The sequence below is a fragment of the Microcaecilia unicolor genome, chromosome 1 (genome assembly GCF_901765095.1).
Source record: "Microcaecilia unicolor chromosome 1, aMicUni1.1, whole genome shotgun sequence".
NCBI classification, from domain to species: Eukaryota; Metazoa; Chordata; class Amphibia; order Gymnophiona; family Siphonopidae; genus Microcaecilia; species Microcaecilia unicolor.
Genome location: NC_044031.1, coordinates 158,132,652 through 158,145,460, shown reverse-complemented (window position 1 = coordinate 158,145,460; position 12,809 = coordinate 158,132,652). Strand labels below are relative to the sequence as shown.

At 39.5% G+C, this 12,809-nt stretch overlaps 1 protein-coding gene across 1 annotated transcript in view; it reads right to left on the bottom strand.

Moving 5' to 3' along the window:
- Positions 1 to 12,809, bottom strand: part of ITGB8 (integrin subunit beta 8) — a 321,665-nt gene that overhangs the window by 218,464 nt on the left and 90,392 nt on the right. The window contains 1 exon segment of the mRNA XM_030201630.1: positions 4,279 to 4,453. Within this exon segment, the coding sequence (XP_030057490.1) occupies positions 4,279 to 4,453 (175 nt within the window).

The following is a 12,809-nucleotide window of genomic DNA, read 5'->3' as shown; positions in this document are numbered from 1 at the left end:
GCATCTGGGCTTAGTGCGTTCCCCACACACTAAGCCCAGATTTAACCCAGCATATGTTCAAGCTTTGTTTTGTTTTGTATTTGCAGGTTGTGCACTAACGTTCACATTAGTGTTTGGTAACTGCAAAATATAAGCATGGGAACACTTACTACCTCCTATTTAGGAGGCGCTAAGGGCTCCCCGTGCTAACCCTGCATTATCCAGTTTGTGCATGCTAATCCTATAATTGAATAATGCTTCTATGCCTCCCCCCCTCCACACACAAAAAATATTTTTTTTAAATAGCTAACATAGAGGTTATTATATGGAGACGGACAAAATACTGAACAATGCTTTAATGTCTTTTGCAGTAGCTGGTTGGTGAGCACTAACTGCGTTTTAAGGGCTTGGGATTCAATTCTGTAAATAGCACCCCAAAAATGTGCACTGTTAATCTATAAACGGTACTCAAACTTGAGCACCATTTATAGAAAAGCGCTTAGCGCTGGGATCTTCAGCAAATTTTGAGCACAAATATTTATACCAAGTGAACCCTAGTGTAAATCCCTGTGCTTAAATTAGGTGCGGATCCCCCCCCCCCCCCCGATTTTTTAAACATGCAAATCGTAGAAATGCACTGACCTGCCCATTCCCCTCCCGTGGCTATGCCCCCTTTTCACATCTGGGTGGAAAAATGTACGCACAGAACTTTATAGAATAGCGATTATAAAGATGAATGCATAAGCTAAAATTATGTCTTACCTGATAATTTTCTTTCCTTTAGCGCAGCAGATGAATCCAGGAACTAGTGGGTTAAGTCCGCCTACCAGCAGGTGGAGATAGAGATAAACAAACTAAAGGCAGTGATGCCAGGCGGCCAGCTCCTTCCTCAGTTAGTATGTCATTCGTAAGCATTTGCCAAGGCCAAAAATATGAAACCAATAACAACCAGAAACCATCCTCACTATGAAAAACAGAGAACCAAATAAGAACTTCAAAGTAACTGCAACTTGATCCAGAAATCGGAATCCTTTCAGTGTTCCCATATCTGTCTGAACTCTGCAAAAGAGAACCCATAAAGAAAAAATAGCCACACTGCGCGGAAAATGAAAAAACCATTGGCAAAAACTAAGGAGGGATCCTGGATTCATCTGCTGCGTTAAAGGAAAGAAAATTATCAGGTAAGACATCATTGGGATGTACCAAAGCATTCCTTAAGTAGGGTGGGAAGGAGACGCTCCCCGCGTCAACACTCCCGCCCCAAAACTCACATCCTCCAGAGCAGACACGTCTAGCCTGTAATGCTTCGCAAAAGTATGACGGGACGCCCAAGTAGCCACCCAAAAAATCTCTTGTAGAGATAAGCCGATGCCTCCGCCCAAGAAGCCGTCTGTGCCCGAGTAGAATGACCTTCAGGGCCACTGGAGATGCCCGCCCTTGTAGCAGATAGGCCGCTCCAATGGTTTCCCTAATCCAGAGAGCAATGAAAGCCTTAGAAGCCGCCTCACCTCTTTTTGATCCCGACAAGAGCACAAAGAGATGATCCGAGCGTCGAAACTCGTTAGAGATCTGCAAGTACCGAAACAAAGGTCTCTGCACGTCCAGGAAACGTAGCGAGGCAAACTCCCCCGGGATAATCCTCTCTATGAAAATACGGAAGATAAAGCGCCTGATTGACATGGAAAGCCGAAACCACTTTCGGTAGAAACGACGGCACCGTCCGGATCGACACCCCTGCTTCAGAAAACTGCAAAAAAGGATCTCTGCAAGACGAAGCCTGAATTTCAGAAATCCTCCTAGCCGAAGCAATGGCCACCAAAAACACTGTCTTAAGTGTTAGATCCTTCTCAGAAACCTTATTCAATGGCTCAAACGGTGTGGCCTGGACGACTCGCAGTACCACATTCAAATGCCACGCCGGGCACGGCTGCCGCAGAGGAGGCCGCAGAGGAGGCCGCAGAGCCCCGCATAGGAAACGGACCACATCAGAGTGAGCTACTAAAGAGGAACCGTCCAGTTTGCCCCTAAAACAAGCTAGTGAGGCCACCTGCACTCGAAGGGAATTATATGCCAATCCCTTTTGAAGACCATGCTGAAGGAACTCCAGAATAATCGGAATGTCCACCCGTAAAGGCGATTCAGCAAGCAAAGCACACCATGCCGAGAAAGCTTTACACACTCGCGCATACGCTGCTGAAGTAGACTGCTTCCGTGCCCCCAAAAGAGTGGCAATGACTGGTTCTGAAAATCCCTTCTTCCTCAACTGTCGCCTCTCAATAGCCAGGCCGCAAGACCAAAGGACCAAAGCGGGAGGGATTTTCCATCTGAACTGGCCCTTGATGCAGCAGATCGGGAGTCACCGGAAATCGCAATGGTGGCTCTGAGAGTGCTCAAACGAGATCCGCACACCATGCCCGTCGGGGCCAGTCTGGGGCCACTAGAACGACCAGCCCCGATGCCGCCCTATGTGGCAAAGAACTCTCCCTATCAGAGGCCACGGAGGAAAAACATACCGTAGCTGTTGTTCCAGCCATGGCTGGAGAAGAGCGTCCAATCCTGTGGATCCTGGCTGCCGTTTGCAGCTGAAGAACTGGGGAACTTTGGCATTGCAAGCCATGGCCATGAGATCCATTACTGGTCTTCCCCAACGTTGACAGATCTCCACCTGCTGGTAGGCGGACTTAACCCACTAGTTCCTGGATTCATCTGCTGCAAGTGACAAGGAAATTCTAATTATTGCTAATTAGCACCAATAATTAACACCCAATCAGCACTATTGGCTCGTTAAGCAATTACACTGCATGCTCAACTTGAGAATGCACCCAAATTTGCATGTGCAATTTTGTGTGCTTTATATAAAATTAGGGGGCATATGCAGTTTAGTAAAAGGGTCCCTTAGTTATTAATATTCACCTTCATATTGTGCTTGCCTAAAGACCATTATGGGGTAGATATTCAAAGCAATTTAAATGGCCAGGACAGACTCCTGGCCATTTAAATCACTTCTGCAGGGCTACCTGGGGATATTCAGCAGCACTTAATCAGACAGTGCCTCTGAATATCCTTTCAAACTGCCCATGCCAAAAATAGCTAGTGTATGGGTGGTCTGGAGGTGGCGCCAAAGCTTAGCTGGTTAGCAGCATTTTCAGTCCACTAACCAGCTAAACAACCACATAAAGTTAGGACAGAAAAAAGGCTAAGTGGTCTGAAGATAGGCCTGTGTCTGATTAACTTCTGGGATCTGCCCAAATGCATTGCCCGTTTCATTTTACAGTTGTTTGGGGGGGGGGGGGGGGGTTCAGTAGAAGTTCAAGATGAGTTACAGTATACCTGAGTTCCTGAATGTAGGCAAATTAAGGGCCCTGATTACTAAGCCGCGCTGTAGACATGCTATCGTTTTTAGCATGCGCTGCTAGACACACCCATAGGAATTATATGGGTGACTCTGGCATTAGTTTACACTAAATTTTAGCACAAGCTAAAAACGCTAGCACGTCTTAGTAAACAGGGCCAACAGTTCTTGTTCAGTTACTCATAAATAAGTAAAAACATTGCAAGAAGTGGATCTGTGGATATCTGAAGACTGAAGGCTGAATATGTGTACACCCAGGAGGAGGGGCACTGGGGAGTAGAGGAACAGCCTATTCGCTAATAAGCCAGGATTCAGATATTACTGGAACTCTGTGCCCTTTCCTCATCCTCCAGTTCCTCAGGTAAATAGCTATCAAAACTAGTGGAAACAGCACACCAAACCTTCCACTCTGATTCCTCTGTTTTTCTACTGGCCAATTCTGACTCCAGCTCTGACTCTTATTCCTACAGATATTAGGCTTTAAATTTTTTAATATAACTCTAGATCAGGGGTTTTCAAGCCCAGTCCTCAGAACACACCTCAGAACACAGTCAAGTTTTCAGGATACCCACAATGAATATGCATCAGATAGATTTATATACAATAGAGGCAATGCATGCAATTGTTTTTCTCATGCATATTCATTGTGGATATCTTGAAAATCAGACTGGCTTGGTGTGTCCTGAGGACTGGGTTGAAAACCCCTGCTTGAGATCCAGGACAAAGGTAAGTATAAAATGAAAATTTACTGTATAATGTTTTTTTATTTTAAAGCTGAAGTCGGAGTTGGTACATTTTTACCAACTGACTCCATCCAAAAATGCTTCCACAGCCCTGATCAAAACTAGTGACTGCCCAAATATATGGTCACCTAAGTCTAATGACTTTGCGGGATGGTATCTGGCAATCACCAATCAATAAAATTAAAAGAATTTTAGAAATCAAACCTGGGTACAATTGGATAGAAACCTCTCCTGGTGTCACTTGTATGTTAGATTCTTGCACATTGGATATTGTTACCCGGACAGAAGAATAGTCTATTAAGTCTAATCTGCAGCCTTTATGTATTAAATTGAACAGGATGTCACATCGTTCCCTTTTTGTTGCTTCCACCATGAAATCCTGATCAAAAGAATGAAAATACAAAGTATAAGAAAGTACAAGAAATCTACAATATATTTAAAATAAATTAAGCAAAGGAATAAGTACCAAGTGTTTCCAGTTAAAAAATATACTACTATAATTTGTGCTATAGTGTAGCCTTTGGTCGACACATGTTTTTAATGCTGCAATTACTATAAAATGTTTTTGGACATTATAAATATAATTGTATCAACTTAATTAAGAAAAAATAAAAAATGTACTTCAAATTTAGAAAGCATCTTGTACAAGTCAACAAGCAACAAAAGAAAATTAGAGGTCACGTTAAGCAGTTTTTACTTGGGTGCCAAACAAACTTTTTACTTAGTATAGATGTATTTTCTAAGTTTTCTGGATAAGAAATAGTAAGGCAGTAACTAAATCAGCATAACACATTCATAACTTCTCAAAAGGGTTTTCATTAGGGGCTAAACAGGATTACAAATATGCAAATGAAAAATACAGTTGCACATCCTGATTAAAATTTCCTTTTCTTTCTGCCCCTCATTCATCAAACATAAATGAAGCTGAGGCAGACAGAGGTATATAGAACAGCCTCCAGGGACATAATAGAGCTGCACTTGGAAGGCTAGCATCACCTTAGTGTGGCAGGAAGCAATCCTATACAAAGTACCTATTCTCTTGATGAAGCGATATCCTCTAACGATGTAAAAAAAAAAAAAAAAAAAAAAAAAAGAACTGGTCCCCACAGATAAATGCACTCACAAAGGAGCAGTGATGATCAAGGAGAGGACAAAAATCTCCAGAATCCTCTGTGGCTGCAAAGTTTTATTCCGGTGTCCAGAAGTAAATCATATTGGCCCGTCATAGCCATGTTTCACCATGATATGCCTATGTCAGGGGTCTGTGTGTTTGCCAAATTCCTTGAATTCTCTCCTTATAAATGTTTGGGAAAGTTACTTTAACTTTGTGATTATTGCACTCGATGCTTGAAGCAAAGCAACAACTAAGCTGTTGATCATTGCAGACGTTTATAGGAGAGAAATCAAAAAAATTTTATGCTTTTTAAACTAAAACAATATTTTAGAAAGAAAAACAATTCTGAAAAACAATTTCGTTAATAACAGTCACTCAGGTCTGGAATGACGTATCTTTGAAAGATTCTAACAAAAAAGGGAAGTGAAGGCATCCCAACAGAGGCTGCAAGAAAGGCAAAAGTAGCTCAAGTACCTTTAAGGTAAAGAAAAGACAAAATTGAAAAATTCCAAATTATCCCTGTGAACTGCCAAGTAGGTTGCAAACACAAACAAAAAATATATTTTGAAATGCCTGTATACAAATTCTAGAAATCTAAAAAATAAGATAGCAGAATTAGAATTCATAGCACTGAAGAAGAGGTAAATGCAATACTTAACAGTAGGAAGATTAACTATGGGGTTAAAGGGGTGACATTATATGTTAATGAGGTCTTTAAGTAGAACAGGATAAAAGTTATGTAGGAAATAAAATGCACTGTAAAATCTTTACGGATATAAATTCTATGTCAGAAAGGGAAGAAAATAACAGTAGAGGATGTACTGCCATCCAAACAGCTACAATGGACAGTCAGACAACAAAATGCTAAGAGAAATTAGGGAAGCTAACAGATTTGGCAACAAAATAATAGTAAGTTGTTACTATTAAGTTAAGTTATAACTGAAATAAATTGAAAGTTGTTTCAATTTATTTCAGTTATACCAGCCATATCGGGTTTTTAGTTAATTTATGCTTTTAAACCTTGTTTGTGGTGAATAAATTTTGATTTTGGACATTTTTCATTAGTCTGCAATTTTGTTCTCTATCCTAACTGGGTAAATGCCACATGGTATGATTGGGGTGGAGAGCAGCTAAATTTTATAGAAATGAATGACTGCTTCACAGAGCAGCTAATCCATAAACTAATGAGAGTGGGAACGATTTTAGACTTACTCCTAAGTGGACCACAAGATTTAATGTGAGAAGTAACTGTATTGGGGTCACCTAGCAATAGTGATAACAAGATAAAATCTGACTTAAATGGAAGGAGGACACTTAGGAAATGTGGAATGGAAACATTTAACTTTCAAAAGAGAAACAGAAGCAACAGGTGAAAAACTTTACATTGCAGTGGTACAGCTTCATTGGTCTCTGAAGAAAACTAGGGTAATCTGTATGGAGTGACTACAGTTACAAACCAAGTACAGTTGAGGATGAAGATGCTCAACATTTTGGGCAACAATATAACTCATTTTTATAGCTGAATAAATTACTATAAGGGTAGGCAACAATTAAAATTTTAATAAAAATTAATTGTGGGATTAAAAAAATTAATTGCACAATTAATCACAATTAATCCATGTTTCAAAGTTTCTTTATTATTTGTTTATACCACCCATCATAGCATGCTCCCTCCCAATGTCCAAAAGTAGGGGCAGGCGATGGCTATCACAAAACACAACAGGTCAAAAAGGACTGAAGAAAAATATTTACTTGTAAAGCACCAACAATGGAAGCAAAATCCCTACTTTTGGATTGTTTCTTATTTTGTAGAGATCTTTCTGCTTCATTTTTGTGCCCCTCCCCAATGTTCAGCATCTATCACTCCCTCCCTCCCTCCAAGATCTCTCTCTCTCTTTTCCCTTTCTGCCTCCTGTTTTCCAGCATCTTTCCCTCCCTCCCCCCAGTTCAAACATCTCTCTTCTCTTCCCTTCCTACTTCCTGTCGCCACCATCACGCCCTCCCACCCACTCTTCTGCCCTCAAGTCCCCCCATCTTCCTATCTCTCTCTTGCTCTCAAATCCCCCCCCCCCCAATTTACCTCAATTTGCCTGCTAGAGATAGCCAAGTGGTGGCAATGATTCATATTCACTATAAGCCGCTGGACCCGTAGAGTCTCCTCTCTAGTGTGTCCCTCCTTGTCTGATGTAACTTTCTGTTTCCTAAGGTGCAGGATGAGGTAGAGAGGAGACTCCAAGATCGACAGCAGACAGTGAATGTGAATTACTGCTGCCACCTGGTGATTTCTAGCAGGCAAGCTGAGGAACACCAGGGGGGGGGGGGGGGGGGGGAGGGGATGTTAATATCAGGAGCATCTTTTACTAAACCATACTAGTGATTCCTGCCACAGCAAATAAGAAACCCATTCAGTTCCTATGGGATTCCTCTCATTTGCCAAATGGGAATCACCAGCGCAGCTTTGTAAAAAAAAAGCCCCAAATGCATTTTTAAAATGTTGCTTGTGTTAAAATGGTAACACATTGATTGCATTAATAACACGTTCTTCCCCCAAATGCTATAAATGGTGTTAAAAACTGCATGCACAATTTAATTGAATAACAAGCTGATTGGCGCTAACTGGGCTTTATCAATTATCAGTGCTAATTAGCACCAATTAAAATGTTCACATGGCTCCAAACAGGGGGCATGGCCAGGAAGGGGCATGGGCGGATCAGCAACATTCCTGTAATTTATGCCCACTGTTATAGAATAAGGGGGATTCATGCCTAATTTAGAAAACTATTTACACCAGGGTTTAGTTGGTGTAAATCATCATGCCTAAAAGTTAGGCACATTTCCCAGTGTAATCACTATTTTATAAATGGCGCTTAACTTTCTGTGCCATTTATAGAAGAGCGCTCAGTGTATTTTTTTAAGTCAGCGCCGATTTTTCAGTGTCATTTGTAGAATTCAGTCCTAAATGCCCACCTCTAATTATGACAAAACTTACCAAGAATAAATATATTGCAAGAGACCTAGATATGGTCTTTACAATTGGCCTTGTGAGAATCAAAAAGAAAGATGACAAGGCCTGAAGTGTCCTGCAAAAGAAGATAAAAGCAGACCAGTACTGTGGCAAATTTTAGATGTGGTAGTTTATGTACAGGAATTTGTATGTTCACCTACCTCAGATGGTAGAAAACCATAGAATCTCAAATGGCCAAAAGACTGGACCAGTCAATTGGTCTGTACATGCTGCCATTAATTATGTCCTATGCTATCTCTGAATTGCTCCAATTTATAGATCTGAACACATTAGGACAATTTCATAAAGGGGTACCTATGTCAGATGCCCCAAAAGGCATCTTTTATCTGCCATTATCAAATAGCCTCCTAGAATCTGCACCAAGAACATGAACATTTCTACAAACAAATTTTTACTTTTTCTCTAAAGCTGTAAATATGTGGACCTACTCCTACACAAGTACCTGCATATTTTATAAAATATGCACATAGATCACTACACCATTGTATCCCAAGGTATACTCCTGGGCACACCTTCAGTAGCTGTCTTCTGTTTATATCTCTTTGAAAGTGCAATCCATTAGAACTGCATATAGTACTCCAAGTGAGGTCTCAGCAGACAAAACAGACCACATATAGGAAAGGGAAAGGGGATAGGACTCGATATACTGCCTTTCCTGTGGTTACTATCAAAGTGGTTCACATATTACATACAGGTACTTATTTTGTACATGAGGTAATGGAGGGTTAAGTAACATGCCCAGAATCAGAAGGAGCTCCAGTGGGATGAACCCGGTTCTCCTGGTTCACAGGCTAACCACTAACCTACTCCTCCATGCCTTATATTCATAAGAATATAAATATTTCTAATTGAATGTATTATACTTAACCATACATTGATTGGATTACAGTTTACTAGGTCAGGAAACTCAGTTTATAGTAATGCTATACACTGCTCCACAAATTATGGAACAGAAGTTGCTAAAAGTTGCTTGTAATATAAATTTCTATTTGCCATGATGAGATCATTTGAAGTTTGAAGAATACTAACTGCATCTAGAATGTGGGGGTTGTGACAGTACTCAGATAACAGTTGAGGTTGTTTTCACTTGTTTCTTTATTCTCAAGGTTCAGGTATGCCCCCCTTGAATCTGGAGAGATTTGTTGAGAACTTCTTCTACAGTACTTTCTCTACAGAATCATTACATGACATTTCTAGATATTATCAAGTCCCTATCTTAAAGGTCTATTTCTCATATGATTTTATATGCAAAATAAATATCATGGAATATACAGGGGCTTAAGACCCTATAAAAAACAGAAGTTCTGTATGTATTTGAAACCATAACATCCTAATTTAGTATTCCTACAAAAAACGCTCATTGTTCATGCTCCCATCTTAGCAAGATCAGCTATTGGCTTTTTCTCCAGCCCTTGAAAAGAAGAATGGAGTAGCCATTCTTGCAAGACAAGTATTAGACATTAGTTTAGTGTCTCAACTTTCAGATAAAGAGGGGAGATGGACAAATAAACTTGACATTCTTCAACTTATGTACCCGTAATATTGTCTCCCCAGTTCTTTAAAGAAATAGCAGACAGTTCAAACTGGTCCTTCTTTGATTAGTGAGGATGTCTTCATTCTTAAATGAAAAACAAGAGGTGTGTAGGAAAAAAAAATCAAACAAAGAACCAAAAAAATCTTCACTATACTAGATCTAACACTTCTAACAAATAGTATTCAAAATATTGGAAGGAAAACCCTCAGAGCCAAGCCAATTATTGTCAGAAACACCAACGGTTTAATGAGCAATTACCTCATAGACCTAAAAAACCTTCCATCAAATGGTTAATTTGAAATCTTGTGCTTAATATACAAAAATATTCTAATTGAGAAACAGGTCCTACTGACGCTATATTGATCATCAGGGTAGCCAACGTTTTGCTATATTAATGCATCAGGGATTAATAGGACCATCCATTTTAGAAGAGAACATAAATTTAGTACGGGTTCTAAGGAGGCTGTGGATCTTTCTATGACTGGTTGTATACTTATCATCAGTGTGTTCAGTTTACTATGACATGTCATGCATCGGGGTTTTTTTTTTTTTTTTTTTTAGATGTTTTAATGAAAAAGTTGTAAACTGGCTTTTCTACCACCACAGATCATAATACTTTTTTAGATTTTGCCAGTTATCATCCCCTGGCATTGAAATGAAGTTTACCATTTTCTCAGTTTCTTAGGTATCGGATTTTTCTGATTTACAAGATTTCAAACTGCAAGCACGTGATTTGAAATCACGTGGCTATCCACAAGCAGTGTTAAAAAATGCATATAAGCAAGCTAAATCCTTCAACCGAGAAGCATTGTTTGAACAAACATCTGGGGTTCATGAAGACTGAACCCCAAGCTGTGTTTTACGATATATGCTGGGGATAGAAAGGTTGTTGGTATTTTGAGGAAGCACTGGCAGACACTAATCCTGTTCATAGGTAAAAAATAATTAGTATAGCATTTACTATAGTAGGAACTGCAACTTGAAAGAGATTTTAAGTCAGTCTGACAGAATGAAGACTCAAGGCTCCCAAACGACTTATGGGAGTCATTTCAACTACAACAATTGTAAAATCTGTAGTATTACACTTGAACTAGATACTTTGTATGTGGTTACGAGACGTCTACAGCACTTCATATTGAGGCATATCACTACATGAACCATTGATTTTGTGGTGTATGCAGTTTTATACCCATGTCCCAAGATCTACATTGGTGAGACTTTGCACCAGTTTCAGCACAGAATGGGTGAACATAAATGTTGTCTCAAACACAACAGGTTAGAAGGTCCTTTGGTTCAACACCATATAGCAGGGGTTCCATATGCCTAGAATTGACTTCCTGAGCCAGTACACCAAGCTCCTTCTCTGGCCGTCTGGCCAAAAGCCCACATTTTTGATGCTGCTTTTAACTCCTAACCCCTATTCACTTGTTCAGTACCCATGTCTGTTTTATCATTCCCACCTTAGTAATTCCCTTATCCTTATGTGTCCTGTTTGTCTATTCTGATTAGTAAGCTCTGTTGAGCAGGGATTGTCTCTTCATGTTCAGGTATGCAGCACTGCGTATGTCTAGTAGCATTACAGAAATGATAAATAGTAGTAGTATTAGTTCTCTATATAGTCCTCAGGACACACCAGACCAGTCTGGGTTTCATAATATCCACAATGAAAAATCTGCATGCACTGCCTTCACTGTATGCAAATTTATCTCCTGAATATTCATTCTGGGTATCATGAAAACCTGAATGGCTAAGTGTGTCCCGAGGACTAGGTTGAGAACCTCTGCTGTATAGATATGTTCCACGACTACTCATCCCTTAAATGATGTATGCTAGATAATATTCCGGAGTCAGAAGGTGACTGAAGGGGTTCCTTGCTATGGTGTGAGCAATATTGGATCTATACTCTGAATACAGAAAACCTAATGGTCTAAATTTGAAAATTGAGTGGCATCAATTCTATTAAATGGCATTAGTGAAAACAAAATACTCGTCAGTAAATATAATCTCATTAGCAGAAGGTTTTCTGTTTCTTTAAAAAAAACAACAAACTTTTTTTTTTTTAAATTTGACCCTTGGAAAGATGCAAAGATCAGGAAGTGACATCATCCTTTGTGTATATATATTTGTTGGAATGTAATTGTATTTTACATGCATTGCCTGTCACCTATTATTTCTCTGTGATTACTCTGTGACCTCTGATGTAAATTACTTAGAGAGGTCACACAGCTATGCAACTTCCTGTGGGGGTTAGATGCAGCACATGCAGCACATGGAGCACATGGAGCTCATGTTCTCTCCTAACCTGAGAGGATCTATGGTGGTGTGAGCATCCATTACCATCTAAGCACATGGAAGGAGCTGATAATACAAATGTATAGTAATATGTATATATAAGCCTGTCTGATTATAATCTAACTACAAACTGTGAGTAAACAGATGTTTTGTTACTTCAACTTTAAAGTGACTCAGCAGTGAATTATTCAGGGGTGAATGAGAGAGAGATGAAGAAAGAAATTAACATTTCTAAAGCTGAAGCTGTGTGTACTAAAATCTGCTAATTATTTACTACAAATAATCCAACAATATTGAAGGCATTTTCTGCAGCCATAATTTGAGAGCAGCTAAGCATGTAAGGTGTAGAGTGCTATTGGAGTAAGTCTTAATAGTGCTTTATATTAAATAGGGTTTTTTTTTTAGAGAATAAAAGATATGATGTTACTAAATATATGTCCTCTTCTAGGATGGATGGTGCTATTAATTCCAGATGCAGCAATATAGCGAAATGCTGGCTTGGTGGGACCTCATTCTCAATTTGAAGTTGTGCCGCACACTGAACACAGGTAAGTTTTCAACTTAACCATTTGACTGCTGTGCACAAATGACTATATAGTTGTTTATATGGAAGGTTTTTATACCTATAATTACCCATTAAGCCAGTTAGTGTTTCTGACCATATTTGGACGGGCTCTGAGATTTTTTCCTTCCAATATTTTGAATGCTATTTGTTATAAGTGTTAGACCTAGTATAGTGTAATTTTTTTTGAGGACTTCATTCTTACCCT